At 37.7% G+C, this 15,771-nt stretch overlaps 2 protein-coding genes across 2 annotated transcripts in view; both read left to right on the top strand.

The window, feature by feature from the left end:
• Positions 1–3,555: 3,555 nt before the first annotated feature.
• Positions 3,556–7,092, top strand: LOC145729008 (uncharacterized). The gene is made up of 4 exons (XM_081979612.1): positions 3,556–3,773; positions 6,319–6,397; positions 6,455–6,616; positions 6,678–7,092. Exons 1-4 carry the CDS (start codon positions 3,715–3,717, stop codon positions 6,855–6,857), a joined length of 480 nt encoding a protein of 159 aa, XP_081835738.1. The 5' UTR covers positions 3,556–3,714; the 3' UTR covers positions 6,858–7,092.
• LOC145729005 (uncharacterized) overlaps positions 3,900–15,771 on the top strand; it is a 30,400-nt gene continuing 18,528 nt past the window's right edge. Inside the window, exon 1 of the mRNA XM_081979604.1 lies at positions 3,900–4,501. The gene's annotated coding sequence lies outside the window, so the exon portion shown is untranslated. The remainder of the gene's footprint in view (positions 4,502–15,771) is intronic.

Here is a 15,771-nt window from a genome sequence, read left to right as displayed (position 1 = left end):
CACTTCGAGCATGGAAAGTAAAAGACTGACACTTTTGGGCCTTTCACCAAATTGCTTTTACAATTTGGCAAACAACAAGTGGACGGCATATTGTAGAGACAATAGAATTTAAGTTAAAAAACCAACAACAAATTATAGAACAATAACAATAGTGATAACACAATAAAATGAACACAAACTACACTTTCACTAAAACAATAAACATATAAACAACAATATATAATAGCAAACAAAAATTACTTTGGCAAGTAATCCCAAGTCTTGACTTTAAACCTTAAAAATTTATTTAATCATCGAAAAACTCAATTTCCACAATACAAACAAATGCAAACTGTCAACCACTATTTCGGCCATATTGGAATTTTTGGCATGCACCTTCTTGGCTTTCTTGTACAGAGGGCGGTGATTGTGGCCGTTGTTCTGGACAGCAAGCGAATCTTCACCTCAGTTTGAGGGTTTAATAAATATATTGTGGAGAAGGTTGCGTGTTTTTTCACCACTTTTACGATTTCACCTCCACTGCAAGTAACATGGATTACTACTTCACTCTATATATTTTTTCATAACACTACCCCAGGTTTGCTGTCCCCCTGTTTAAAATGACAGCCAGCTAATATGCTGTTTAGTACACCCCTGATGATAAGTAGCTGCTGCTCTCGAAACATGTTGGGCGTTTTTTGAAGGTTTAAAGACCAATAAATTTTTTGTGGAGAAGATTGTGTGTTACTCAGCTACCCCTATCTACTACAACTCCACTGGGTGACTATGGACTACTAGTTTACTCTCCTAATACCGTCACATTGTTGGGAGTGACTATTGATGATCGTCTGAGTTGGATTGCGCATATTGACTGCCTTTCCAATAAACTTGCCACCGTCATATTTATGTTGCGACATCTGAGAGATTCATTAAAACTAGAAGTCCTAAGAACTGCATATTTTGCATGGTTCCACTCGAAAATTCAGTATGGTATAACACTTTGGGGTGGCTCCGATCATTTTATTCGAATCTTCCGGCTCCAAAAGAAATGCGATCCGAACCATGTTGAGGCTTGGACCTAGAGATTCTTGCAGACAGCATTTTAGGAATTTGAAAGTCTTAACATTTCCATCGACATATATGTTGGGCTGCATAAATGAAATTCATAAGAATAAATCGCTTTACACGATGCACTCTCAAGTACATTAGTTTAACACCAGAAACGCTAATTTATTGAGTTTACCTCGCAGGCGACTTCAAGTCTCAAAAAAAGTCTAAAAATTGTCCAACTTACGATATAAGCTTCCTGATTGCATCAGGACATTGGAGGGTTGTGCTTTTGAGAGGGCGATCAAGCAGGTTTTTATTGACGCTTCTTTCTATTCGGAAGAGGAATATTTTAATTATGTTTTTCAAAAGTCATTGTCAGTTTTGCATGTTATTTTATATTTGTATATGCATGTTTAAGTTTTATCCGTAAGTGTTTTGTTATATTGTAGATTGTAGAAATTATTTAAGATGACTTGCTGCGCATACATTTCATGTATATTGTGGTTAAATAAATAAGTCTATCTAAATCTAATAAACTGAGTTCTGTCAGAAACGCAAAAATAAAATAGGGCAAATGGTGCCCAATGGGCACATCAAGAATTCGTAACCAGGAACCGTACCAATAACAGATGTCAGAATGAGTGGTAATTTCCTTTTTTTCCTGTATTTTTTTTTCGGTCGTTGCTATTGACACCGACCATAATAGTATATTGTACAGGGTGACCTAATTTGCTTCTTTTTATATGGAAACTGCCAGAACCGTTAAGAAATTTAAAAATCAAAAAGGCGGTTATTTTCTTGTAATTGTCAAATTTTGAATTTTTGACATTTTGAACAAGCCCCTGTAACTTCGTTATTATGAGAGTTTGGTGAAAATAGCTTTTACATTATTTATGTAAAAATGTTTTGAGTTCTGAACTAAAATTTTACTTTTTTAAATACGAGTCATATTTTATTTTTACCTCAGCAGAAAGATTATTTTTTTCCCTTTAAAATGATTTATAACAAGTATGGTTTGGGATAAATTTTGGGTAGTAATTTTTATAAAAACTTTTTTTTCGGTGAATATATCACAACAATGAAGTTATATAAAGTTGTTCCAATCCTCAAAGTTGCCCATATTTTTTTTACTCAGGAAAGGGAAGAAGAAGAAAAATAAGTCGTTGCCACAAAATGTTTAATCCGGTTACCGGTTTCGGCTCTTAAGCCATCATCAGACCTATGATACAGAATGTTGTTAACGTCACACGTCTATACTAACGCAAAAATATTACCTTAAAAAATAGGTAGTCAGGTCACACAATCAACACTTGCTCAAAGAAAGAGTGCTCGAGAGTGTCTCGTCTTCGACTCGGATGATTTTTAAAACCACTCTCGCTCATGCTATTTGTTAAAACAAATTACTTAGAAACTCGTTTTTCCGAATTTTTCCTAAAAAATTAAATGCACTGGGGATATTACCCCCGAAAAAATGGCGAGATACTGCTTGTTCCTATCGAATAAAAAATATCTTGAAAAACAAAATGAATAAAAAATTGAATAATAAACAAAGTCGATGATTTAGTATAGATTTTATGAGTACATTATCATATTTTTTATTTTTTTCCTGGAAAACAAAAAGGTGTAACGAAATGTTACTAGATAGCTTTTCTCTTCAAAATTGAATGAGGAATTCAGAACTGATTTGCATTTTATGGAAAAATAGTGGCGTACATATTTTTTTTCAAAAATATTCAAGAGCTTGTTTGATTGGACAGCACTGGCAAAATTAAAAAATATCTTAAAAACGTATATCTTGAAAAACGAGCTTTATAGGACAGTTGACACTTTTAAAGTTTCATGAATATATCTGCAGCCGTTTTGAAAAAATAAATTAATTCAGTTTTGTTTATCTAAACTTTAACACCCTGTACCTTAATAGCAAAACATCTTTGGACCATGGTTTATATAGCAAACTAGGGTTATTTTTTGAAGATTAAACAAACTCTAAAATATGACGCATTTATGAAACACCCTGTATACCAAACCTGACAAGAATTAACTAAATAAACAAACATTTTTTTAAAACTATTAACCGTACAAACCTTGAACTTTTGCACTAAAGGAAAAACTCGAAACTAAGAGAAGATGCAAAACCCCGCGCAGTTTTCAAGAAACTGAGGATTCAAAAGCGGGGGTTAAACTGAGTTATGGAATTTGAAAAAAAGAATTTTTTAAAAGCTATTTCAAAATTTTATTGAAATTTTCTTCCGGAGAAATTATTTACACATTTATTTAATTAATACACTAGTTATAAAGTGCATTGTGAGAATAACACCGCCAAATAGTTTATGGCAAACTACGAGTAGTACAAAAATGCGATTTTAAACAAAATAAAACTCTCAAAAGTTTGAAAGGTTTATGAAATTCTAATCGATATCATATCACCCATATCAGTAAATATTAATGCATTTTCAAATAGAAAAAAACTTATCGGTTTCTGGCTGTTATGGAATTTCTGTAATTAAGATAGTATTCAGTTATTATAGCATTACAAAACTTTACGAAACATGTGCATCTATTTGTCAGGTGTTGCTCAAAAAGTGCCAGTTTTACCAATGAAGAAACAATCTGTTGCATATGACAAAATGTTGCTGTTTTTTGTGTATATAACTGTATATAACTTGATGTGTATATTAAAAATTTATGTTACGAGTGGTGCACTTAAAACTCGATATTATGGGTAGATTGAATATTTGCAAAAGGTGAGTGGTACAAAAATTTGTTATTTAATAAAAAACATATTTAGAAATGGTCAAGTCTTGATAAGATTTTATCAATGTCAAAAAGCTGTGTTTTCTTGACAAATCACAAACGTCAACGTCAAAGGCGCCACCGCAGTTATAAGCTATTGGCGTTTCAAGTTAAGATCGCAGCGCCAGTTGAACTAAAATCGGGTAACCCATTCCTAACCTAACATTGTGAATAATATGACACTGTCACTTCATATTTATGAAACCAGTGCTAAATTCCGAACCAAAATCAACGTAAACAAACGGAAAAATGACAGCTGGAATGCCCGAAATTGTTTTCAAAACTGATCACCAGAGGGAGTATCTCTTATCTTGAAACGCCAAAAGCAATGAAAGCAAGAAAAAACCAAAGGAGTCAAAACAGATGACAAAAGTGGTTTTGGCATTTGTTCTATTTACTCAATAGGTTTTGGTTTGGTGGGTTTCAAATGTCAAATAAAAATTTCAAAAGAGCGACTACAATTATTTTATATTTGAGTTGGTCAGGTGACCTCTTATCAGGTAACTAGAATATGTTCCATGTGATCATCTTTTACTACTCTCACTCTCTGTCATTTTAACTCATGCAAAAACCTAGTTGAGTTTTGTGGATTAAAACTGACGTTGACACTTCAACCAAAACTGACACTTCATACCAAATTACGCCTTTTCACGTTCAGTTTTAAAAATACTCTTCACCGGTAAGACAATTTTTTTTTGTGTTGTGTATTTATCCATAATATCTTAGAAACAAAATGATTACTATGTCCATAATAACCGGAGCAATATTAGGCGGGCGCCGAAGACGTCCTATAGTTCTCATTATGTTAAGGTTATGTTAAGGTCGATCGTCCCGACCGACGTATTCTGGGCACCCTACGCTAAATTTTAATTTGACTGTGATATTGTACAAATTACCTGCAACAGTTATAACAGAACCTAGCCTAGATAGAGTCTAGTCTGTCCCTAAATACGTCGGTGCAATCCGTCATAACGTCTTGTTATATTGCCTGCACATTTAATTGTTAAAATGTTGCACATCATTGTGTATTTTATCATCAGTGGTTTGTCTAAGAACTAATGGTACATATGACAATTTTCTTAAATATTTTGATTTTTGGAACACTTCACAGTGATTTATAAATTTAGACGCATCAGTTTACATGGAAGGCCAATAATAGTTGCAGTTATAGAAACGACAACTAGTCTTTAAGCACAACCAGGTGTCCGTATTCAGATTAGTATCGTTTACCATTTTATGCGCCTTTTAAAGAAAAACTGTTAATAACACCGCCTTGAAATAGTTATTTTCCTAACAAGTGCAGAAAGTGATACTTTCCCGCACGCTACGGTAATAGTATATTACGTAACTAGTGCTGTAAGAAGCATTTTACGCACGATATGGAAAAAGTTACGAACGAAGCCGCGTATCGGCGAGTGTGTAATTCCATGAGTGCGTAAAATGCCTTAGAGCACATTTGACGTACTATATTTTACTTACGACCAAATGGAAAGTCCTGTCTTCGCAATTCATATAATTCACAGTAAATTTTCATTAAAAAAGTATATTTTCAACGTATTGACATAATATTTGTACTAATCATAGGTATTATGCCACTAAAGAAAAAAATAATAACGTAATAAAAAAAAATTCACAAATCATGTTACTTAAATAATTATTAGTGTTGTTCTTAAAATAATTATTTATGGTGACATTACAGTTATTAAGAAGAAAGGGAAAACTTTCAGTAATATTACTTGATGTGTTTGCTATTGCAGATAATATTATCTAGACGATCTAGACGAAGTGGTAGTTACTTAAAACTGTATGAACAATGCATTACGCGATGATCTTTATCTAATATACTCAATTTTTACAAAATCAATTTTTCCCAGCATTATAACGATAGTTTGTGGACAATCTTAAAACTGTGGGCTTTTTTACAGCTGTGCGCTTTTTTTACAACTGTGTGTAAAGAGGTTCATTACGTAACGGAAAACTATGCGTAAATAGCTATTTACACTGAGGTCGTAGCTAAAGTATTTTTACCGCACGATTTTGGTTTATTGGTATATTATTATAGTTTAAATATGCGCTATATTTAGTTACTTTTTCACATGTTCAGTTTAAGTGACTTTTTAAGAACCACTTGTTACCGTATTACCACTTAAATAACTGTTTTGCCTGAGTAGTATTGTAGTGATCGTAGAAAAAATATTTTGACAACGTCTACAAACTAAACTGACAACCCACCTGTAAGAAATTCACGTGACTGGTTTCCTATTGTAACCCCTTCATCTACATATAGCATGACATAAACACTATTAAATGCTAATGTTTGCATTGTAGTTTTCTGCAGGATCGTAGGAAAAATATTGTACCTAATACGTGCGGAAAGTGTCTTTTACGCACTCGATAGCAGACCGAGTAGGAAAATCACTATTTCAACAATTCTCTGTTAAAGGGGTAGACTTCATACCTAATAGATTTTGATCAGTTATATTTTATTTATTTCAGAAAACCAAATTATTTTCAGAACACCGAAAACCAAGTGAGATTGACTAAGATGGCGGGTACCATTGAAATTTGGAAAAAGGTAATATAAAAAATTTAACCGAATTTAAATTTAATAGATATTTTGTATTTAATACAGATTCCATTTGTCCTTGGATATATGATAATGGGTTTAATGGGTTTAGCACTAACGGTCTTCGATATTTGTGCCGTTCGCAAAGAAGATAAAGATGCACGTTCCTTATACGCAGCCCTTACTTGGATTTTTATAATTTTAATGATACTGGTCGATTTGATTCTGGTTAGTGTTAATTATGAAAAATTAATGTTGCATGTAAGTCAAGCAAATACTACTATTTCAGGTGACTCAAAAGAACTACTTGTACGTCATTCCAAGAAATGTACTAAACTGTGTCACGATGTTAATAGTTATAGTCAAAAGCGTATATGCAATAATAGTATTGGAGTCGGAGATATTGGACTGGACAACGATTACTGTGGCTTCTATGGGTTTGTTCATTTTCGGAAAATTGAATTTCTGAGAAAATAACAAAAATGAAAGTAACGACTTAGAGATCTTGATCCAATGAGATAATCGTTATTATAGCAAAAAGATTCGATTCCTTTATTTGAAGCGACAATTTTGTAATATTCTGAAAAACTTGAATGCTCTTACTTTATTTAATTAAGGATTACTATTAAATAATTAAACACACAAAACTATGTGCAGTAATTTTGTATCGAGTGTATCAATTAAACATAGTCACTATGGTTCAACGGGTTGTCAATCAAAAAAACTCCTTTTTTATCATTTGTAATTAGAAGTACTCATAATAGTTATTTATGTATTAAGCGCGCAAACCATGACTTTTATGCTCTGAGAATGAAGTTTCAACAATAGCATGCATAGTAATCGTTTCCCTGGACAGCAAGCGAAAATTTTGTATCGCTTGCTACCCTTGGCAACGCGCGATAAAGTAAAATCCTCAGTAAAGGGTAAAAAACTGATTATATCACCTCTAAAATTTTAAGACGCTCTTAAAAAAATTGGTTTCAAGAAATAACTTTGATTAAAATTCTTCCGACTCACCTTAAATTTAGAGGTTAGGTTACATAAATCAAGATTCTTTTCTATACACAAATAATAAAGTTAGTAGAACCTAACTATTTACTATTGGCATTTCTTCAGACAGAATCTCAACTAACTATCGAGGAGTTTTAAATAAAAGTTAAAATTTATAAGCGGTGCAATTTACAAAATAGGATAGAAAAATATGGCCGCTAAACCATACTCAAACTTCAAAAGCCATTTTTCTAAGTTTTATAACCTCAATTCATCATGCGTCAAAAATGAAAAAAAAAATGAAACAATGAAAATTCATTATTGTGCTAGTAACATAATGTAGTCTTTCTACGCCGGCAGTACACGTCAATAATAAGCATGGTTTAGACCGCTTGAAAAAAGTAGTTATTTGTATACCTAGGCCGTAAAATGCTATTTTTTCGGCCGAAAGAAAGTTTCGCATTCGATGCCGTCTTACGACCCGGAACAACAATCTTGAGAACGAAATAAATATTTCACGGCCCAGGTTTATACAAAACGTTTTGTTAGATATCCACTTAGAAATTCTTAATTTTTGATAAATAATATGAATACGGTCTAACAATCACGGTGATGTTTATTGTTAAGTTGGCTGTTTGTGCTTTGTTGATGTGACGTTAAATAATACTGTCACGTTAAGGGGCAGCTCAGAGGGAAGAAAACTCAGAAATCCACAGGTAACCCACTTTATTTAAGAAATTAAGATAACAGTTACAATGTCCATACCCCCAGATTGCCAAGACGGCGTAGATCATGATGGGGGACGCTGGACAGAGAAGGCGGGAAGAGAAGCGTTCACGGAGGGCGAACGCTTTAGCGGGGATGAATGAACCCTAGACTTTTGCCCGAAGGCATTCACCGGGCATGTAAAGACATTGTGGTACTAGCAAAGGGAGGTAAGTAGGTACGGCAACTATTGCTGCTCTCCCACACTATTTCGTTTGCTAGAGCTGATACTCGGGTGTCGCACTTGGTCACCTAATATTCTACGTTTACGTTACACAAGAGGCGTACCCAGACTAACCTAGAGATTAGGAAAATGTACGTGCTTTTGAAGCTGTATTTATATCCACATCATGACCGCAATTCGCCGATCTTGTTTAAATTGATATTGTACTGGAGGAGACTGAGGTAAGATTTGGTAACAGAACATAGTGTAATTTCTATGTTACATGCCCCTCCCCTGAAAAGTGTTCGCACCAAACACTAAAACATCCCAACTGTACAAATTTATACAAGCTTACATGCTACAAGGTGGGTTAATGTGGTCGAACGAATCCTTTATTTATATAAAAAATACAAGTAAACAATTCATTATGCTACGCTCCTAAGGAGTTGTTCTATTAAGTCTGGATGTTTTAACAGCTTTACTCGCTACTCAGTTCACGGGTAATAAAGCTCCCTGCCAGTCGATCCCCTCGGTATCGCCATCTATCTAAGTGTCTGACCTTCTCACTGGCTGGTGTTTACCCAGGTCCCGTATTTTGTTCTGTGCGCTAGATGGGGTTACTGTCGTTAGCTCGTGGCGGTCACTATGCCTTTCCCTGACCACGTGGGGCCAAACCTGTTTACCTGAAGTTCCACGGCACGACAGACTTTGATTCAGTGACGTTTTCAGCAACCGTTTCGTAATTGTTATTGTTGACTGTCAGTTAGAGACTTGAACGTTCATCAGATAGTCGCAAAACTCTAGTTCACACCTTTGTAACCGTTTATACGTTCATTTATTAAAAGTATTGTTACATTTCTGCTTAAGCGCCACGTAAACCTTCAGCAAGGCGCCCTTATAGAGCCAGTTCTCCGTTTAGAAAGCCAGGTTTTCTAATAAAAACATCTTTCAAATTCTAATATTCGTTTTTCTCATCATCAGTTTGGCACAAGAGCAAGAAGATGCGAGAAGTCCTGTTCCTGGAAACTTCGCGTGTCCAACAAGCAACAGGGAAACTAATTGCATCGCCTCATGTTACGACGGTTGGTGGTGGTGATGCAGTTCAAATTAACCATCGTCTGCCATTTTTGATTGATACTGGATCGGCTGCTTCTGTTCTTCCAAAGTCAATGACAAGACAGAAATTTCCTTCAACCTCAAAATTCAAATTGTATGCTGCTAACAATACAATCATTGACACTTTTGGAGAAAAGCTTTTGACACTGGACCTCAACCTTCGTCGTTCATTCAAGTGGGTATTCATAATTGCTAATGTTTCTCAAGCTATTACAGGAGCTGACTTCATCGAACATTTTGGACTGTTGATAGCCCTTAGAAATAGAAGGCTATTGACAGTTCCACCAAACTTGGATGTCCAGCTGGCACCTCCCATTCTCGGATTTCCAGCATTCTTACTGTTGGGAATGACTCTGTTATTCAAAATCTTTTAAATGAGTATATAGATATCACCAGACCTTCAACCTTGGGCTCAAATCCAAAACACAACGTCCAACATTTCATTACAACCGAAGGTGGTCCTATTGCAGAAAGACCACGCCGCCTAACTCCTGAAAAACTCAAGATTGCCAAAGCAGAGTTTGAATTTATGGTCGAACAAGGGATTTGCACTCCTTCCAGTAGTGAGTGGGCAAGTCCATTGCACATGGTGCCAAAGAAAACAGGGGTTTGGAGACCTTGTGGAGATTACCGAAGCTAAACAGCATCACTGTGCCAGATAAATATCCAATCCCTCATATTCAGGATTTTGCCCACAGATTACATGGATAGGGTTGGGGGTAGGGTGTTTGCAACTATTGATCTTTTTAGAGCCTATCACCAAATCCCTATAGCTCCTGAAGATCGACCAAAAACAGCCATTATCACACCTTTTGGGCTCTTTGAGTTTAACAGGATGACTTTTGGTCTATGCAATGCTGCTCAAACTTTCCAACGTTTTATGAATGAAGTTTTGCGTGGTTTAGGTTTTGTTTATTGTTATATTGATGATATCTTAATAGCTTCAACAAATCGCAAGCAGCATCTACAGCACCTCAGGCAAGTTTTTCAGAGACACCGTGATTATAAAATCATTATTAATGTGGATAAATCACATTTCATCAAGAAATAAATCACTTATTTGGGCTACCTTTTTATTAAAATAAACTTATTTTTGGGCCGCTAATTGTATACATGCATTTACCATAAAAAACCGCATACAAAAATAAAAATCGACGTGAAAGAGCGTATTTCCAAAAAACAAAACCCTTAATTTTAAATGAATTTGTTCCAACCTGCGCTTCCTCACTGTATATGAGAACTGTGATTACTAGCGCCCCTGAAGACCAGGTAAAAATGAGCAACCAGGAGCTGGTTGTTTCTGGATTAGGTACTGTTATGGTCGATAAACTTTTTGGTCCGCATGGGCGAGCGCCATTATGGCCGGTCTTCTAAGAAGTAGATATATTACAGCTAGGGACAAGGTGATGTTCCATAAAAACATGAAGGAGTGATTTTCGCTGTGCACCCCGACAATGTTGGTTGTTGGGATTTTTTCCCAATTTTCTTCTAACGCCTGCCTCAGCGTTTTTTCGGAAGACATATTAAAATGTGGTAGGTTTGTTGTCGAATTGCTGTTCAGGCATTCAGAAAAATTGTGAAAGGTAGGTAGATATGCATGGTTATTCGTAGGATTAAGTACGAATGTTTTTAGGTTAGTCCATGCGGCCGGTAAAATGTGCTTGATGGAGGCCGATGACTTGTCGGATTTGCAAGAAAAGCGTTTTTGGATCATGGTTTCTTCGTTCACATTTAGCTGACATTGGCAAGGTAGTTTTATTTTCAATGCCCCTGGTAGATTTAGTATCTACTATTTTGTAGGTTAGAAGTATCTTGGAGGCACATTATCGTTGTATTAGGTTTAGGGTGTGTCAGCAAGAATTCTTCTGACCCGACTTCTGAAATAATCATGAGGCTTGACTGGTGGCAGTGCATTGGGCAGTGTTCCGAAATGTCTTCAACCGAAGCCCCATGGAACCATTTGCATGCACAGGAAGGGCCTTGTGTTTGATCTCCCCAGAACCTCGGTAAGTAGTACAGCCTATTCTGGTATGGTTTACATTCGTGGAGTGCAATGCCTGTTAATTCCTTTAGTACTGTTCGGGATCCTGTGGTGGCTACTACCATCATTAATGGTTAATGTCTAATTGTGCACGTTTGACTTTCCCATGCCAATGGAGACGTAGCCATTGACTGCCCCGCAGCATTAGTGTTATTTTTACATGCACCACCAGCAGCCTTCAGAGAATGTGCATTCACTGATGGGTAAACGGAAGTATGATGACAACTGTTGGATTGATATGGCAAGTTCAAACCCATTTTTCTTTATTTCCTCCCCTATTTTTCTCAAATCTGATAGTAGTGTCTCTGGTTTTATTAGTGCCTTGGGAATTTATTTTTGCCTTCACTCTTGGAGTGCTGCCTGGCTTCGCATTATTCTATTCAGTAGAAGAATAATTTTGGTAGCTGTTCCCAGATTTGCTTTCATGTTGGTTTGAATCACGCCTGACACCCATTTATTCCCTAGCTGTTCTTTATTCAGGAATTCCTCCAAACTGTGAATCCTGGTTTCCGTTGTCCTTATTGCCCGATTTGTTTTTTCTTGGCACCATTTTTGTTCCTTCGAGAGTAAACTTAATGACTTCAGGGCCTCCCCCATACTGTCGCGGAGGGCCGTTATATGGGCCTCCAGTTTACTTTCTTTCATGGACATGGAGTCCATTTTTTCTTGTGTTGCGACACAGCAACAATAGTTCAAGCCATCTGCTACGAACCCCCAGTGAAAACGTGCGTTTTGCTCTTAGTGATTTTGGTGGTACCTCATCTGAGTACCAATTTGCCCTGTGCAACCTCATTTCTTCATCTATTGCATCCCCCAAGTCTCTCAAATGTTTCCTCCTAGCTTGACAGATGGAGCTCTGGTTACCCTTGATGCACTTTTCCTGGTGGCTTCTTCTTGGTGCCGGGTTTACTTTCGGTTCTGACCAGGGTATCACATAGGTTAACGGGATAGTGCTTTCGTAAATGATTGTACTTGGTAGTTCCTTCCAGGTGGCCCCTGCTTTTACCTCCACGTGTTAGGAGTTTGCCGAGCAGTACCTGGAAAAAACGTCCTGCCTTAATATTATCTACGAGGATTTCGGTGCCCTGTGTCCTTCGTCGTCATCGCTCACTTGTTGCTCTTCTGCTATTTCCCCTAGTGTCCACTCGTCGTAGAATGGTAGTATTCTGGCTATGTGCACAACATCTGTTTTTCTACCACCCTCTTTCTTTACTTCGTAATTTACCTCGCTTACTTTTTTCGTAATCCTGTACGGCCCAAACCACTTTTTTGTCTCCAACTTTATACTATCCTTCTCTATGTTTGTTATCGTACAACTCCTTATCCTTTACTTGTTTCTTCTGTATGTTATCTACGGCTAGTTCTCTTATTAGTAACGCTTTTTCCCTTAGTTCCTTGACATTTGAGCTTGCTTCATTGTCTAGAAGTGCTGCGTCTAAAGGTAGGGTTGGGCTTCTTGCAAATATTAGTTCAAAGGGCGTGAATTGCGTAGTCTCTTGCTTTGCCGTGTTGTAGGCGAACGTGACAAAGGGTAGGTATGAATACCAGTCAGTTTGTTCCGTGTTACAATATAGGGACAGCATGTCGGCTAGTGTTTTGTTTAGCCTTTCCGTAGGGCCATTGCATGACCATGTGATAAGCCGTGGTGCTGTTCTTCCAAAGGTGCTTTGAATATTCATTATTTGCTGTAACTCTGGCACTATTTCTGACTAGAACACCTTTCCTCTGTCGCTCAGAATAGTGCGGTGTATGCCGTGTATTAATAGTACTTTTTCCAGCAAGAATTTCGCCATTGGCCCTGCCTTTGGGTAAAGCTGCCATTACTGCATATCTCGTCGCATAGTCTGTTCCCACCACGATGGTGTCCCTGGCTGTTTTTCCGAAAAGGCACTAACAGGTCTATCCCCAGCTGGTAGAACACTTGTCCTACCTGAATGGACTGGAGTAGCCCCAAGGGTTTCCTGTTTGAAGGCCCCTTTCTCGCCTGACAATTCCTGCACACCCGGATGTACTTGTATACGTCTTTCACTATATTGTCCCAGTAGTATTTTGGGCTGAGTCTACTCAGGGTTTTACTCATGCCCATGTGTCCACTTGTGGAAGCGTTGTGGGCTTCCCATAGTACTTCCTCTTTTAGTGTCCGTGGTATTACTAGTGCGTATACTAAACCGTCTTTATCTGTGGTGGCGTTGTAGAGAATATTGTCTTTCAGCCTAAAATTCTTTGCCTTACGTCGCGTTATGGCTCTGCAGTTGCTAGTGTTTGGGTCTAGTATTGCTTCTTTTAGTTCCTTTAAGTCTTTGTCCTTGTCTTGGAGTTCGCCTATTTTCACCGTCGAGATGGTGAAGGTGAGCACGTCATCTATTTCCTCAATTTCCACGTTATCTATGTGCAGTGCGGGGTTGCGAGATAGACAGTCGGCGTCTTGGTGTTTGCTGTCTTTTTTATATACCACCGAGTAGTCGAACTCGGCCAACTTGAGTGCCCAACGTGCTAACCGGCTTGAATGGTCTTTTATGTTATGGATCCAGCATAGTGCATGATGATCGGTAACTATTATCACAGGTCTTTCTTAAATAATGCTAGTAGCTCCAATTCGCTTATAGAGTAGTTTCTCTCAGCTTTCGACAGTGACCTGCTTATGTACACTATGGGGTTGTTTTGCTTTTCCTCACCTTCCTGCAGTAGGACTGCCCCCATGCCTTCTGTGCAATGCTTCCTCTTGTTCTATTTACCAACGAAACTTGTTTTTCTTTGTGGCTTCGTGCAGGGGTCAAGCTTAATTTTCTATAGAATTTGCATAAACCCAGAAAACTTTGAAGCTCTTTAGTTTTCTTCGGCGTTGGGAATTTTTCAATCTATGTCAATTTCTCTTCTTCGGGGTACATGCCTTCTCCACTTACTGTGTAGCCTAGTATTCTTACTTGTTCCTGCAGATACTCGCATTTACTGGGTTTTAGCGTAAGGTTAGCCTCTCTCATTTTTCTAGAAATTACACTATGTTCCTTTACCAAATCCTACCTCGGTCTCCCCCAGTACAATGTCAATGTAAACAAGACTGCGAATTGAGGTCATGATTTGGGTATAAATACAGCTTCAAAAGCACGTACTCTCTGGGTTAGTCTGGATGCGCCTCTTGTGTAACGTAAACGTGGAGCATTAGGTGACCAAGTGCCACACCCGAGTATCAGCCCTAGCTAAGAAAATAGTGTGGGCGAGTAGCAAGAGTTGCCGTACCTACTTACCTCCCTTTTGTAGTAGGTAACGTCTTTACCGGCACGGTGAATGCCCTCGGACAAGAGTCTAGGGTTCTTTCATAACCGCTAAAGCGTTTGCCCTCCATGAATCCTACCTCCTCTGTCCAGCATCCCCCATCATGATCTACGCCGTCTTGGCAATCTGGGAGTAAGGACATTGTAACTGTTGTAATTTCTTAAATTTCTTAAATAAAGTGGATTATCTGTAGATTCCTGAGTTTTCTTCCCTGTACCCCTTAACGTGACAATGTTAGTGTTTTCTTTGCCATGTTAATTGTAGCTTTTGTATTTTCCAAGAATTCCATACCCACGATGAGTAGCTGTGGTGAGTTTTCCAGTATAGACCTCATATATCCCATCTTCCTACGTAACTCCCTACTAATTCAAGTGATGTCTTTGTTTCCCCTAGGCTCGGAATTTGCTGCTGTGAGAAGCAGAGTAGGGTGTTTCATAATTTTACTCGTATTTCTTATTAAGCGGTTGCTTACTATGTTGAGCTCTGCCTCTGTGTCTATTATTGACGGTATGAAGTACCCATTTAGTATCACGTTAATTGTGAAAACTTTGTTGCACGTTGGACCTCAAGTAGAGAGGGTGACGGGACTCTGTTTCGCCACCCCTTAAAGTTTGGGGGCTGCGGCCTGCTTCTGGACTATTCTGGAGACTATGGCAAAGTGGCCAATTTTTTCGCAGCAGTAGAATGTTGGTCTATTTTAACGTGACTTTGTGGCAAAATAACGCCTTTGAGGCGGGGGGTGCGTCAGTAAAAAATGCGTGTGCCAGTAATATCTAGCCCTTGTTTCCGTTGTTAATCCGTTTTGAAAGATTTTCTGGAATTCTCCAAAATCGACTTCCCGCTTGTATCATTCATAGAAGACACTTGGGTCGTAAAAGTAATTCTTGGTAGGTTCTAAGGGTCCCTGTGTTCTTTCTCGAACCTTTGAAAGTAGTCGCAGGCTGCTGTTATCGTCGCAGAACTCGGTTTTGAAAGCCTGACATATAAGGGCCAGTTACTGTCAGGGTGGCCCTCCTTGTATTCTGCGTACCAAAT

The sequence above is a fragment of the Ips typographus genome, linkage group LG5 (assembly GCF_016097725.1).
Source record: "Ips typographus isolate SLU linkage group LG5, UJ_Ityp_2.0, whole genome shotgun sequence".
Taxonomy (NCBI): domain Eukaryota; kingdom Metazoa; phylum Arthropoda; class Insecta; order Coleoptera; family Curculionidae; genus Ips; species Ips typographus.
This window is presented reverse-complemented; position numbering and strand designations above follow the sequence as displayed.

Excerpts from the sequence above, each read along its gene's own strand:
- LOC145729008 (XM_081979612.1), top strand. The coding sequence starts at position 3,715 with ATGTTACGAGTGGTGCACTTAAAACTCGATATTATGGGTAGATTGAAT. Across the intron at positions 3,774-6,318 it reads AGATTGAATATTTGCAAAAG|AAAACCAAATTATTTTCAGA; the intron begins GTGAGTGGTACA and ends TATTTATTTCAG. Across the intron at positions 6,617-6,677 it reads TACTGGTCGATTTGATTCTG|GTGACTCAAAAGAACTACTT; the intron begins GTTAGTGTTAAT and ends CTACTATTTCAG.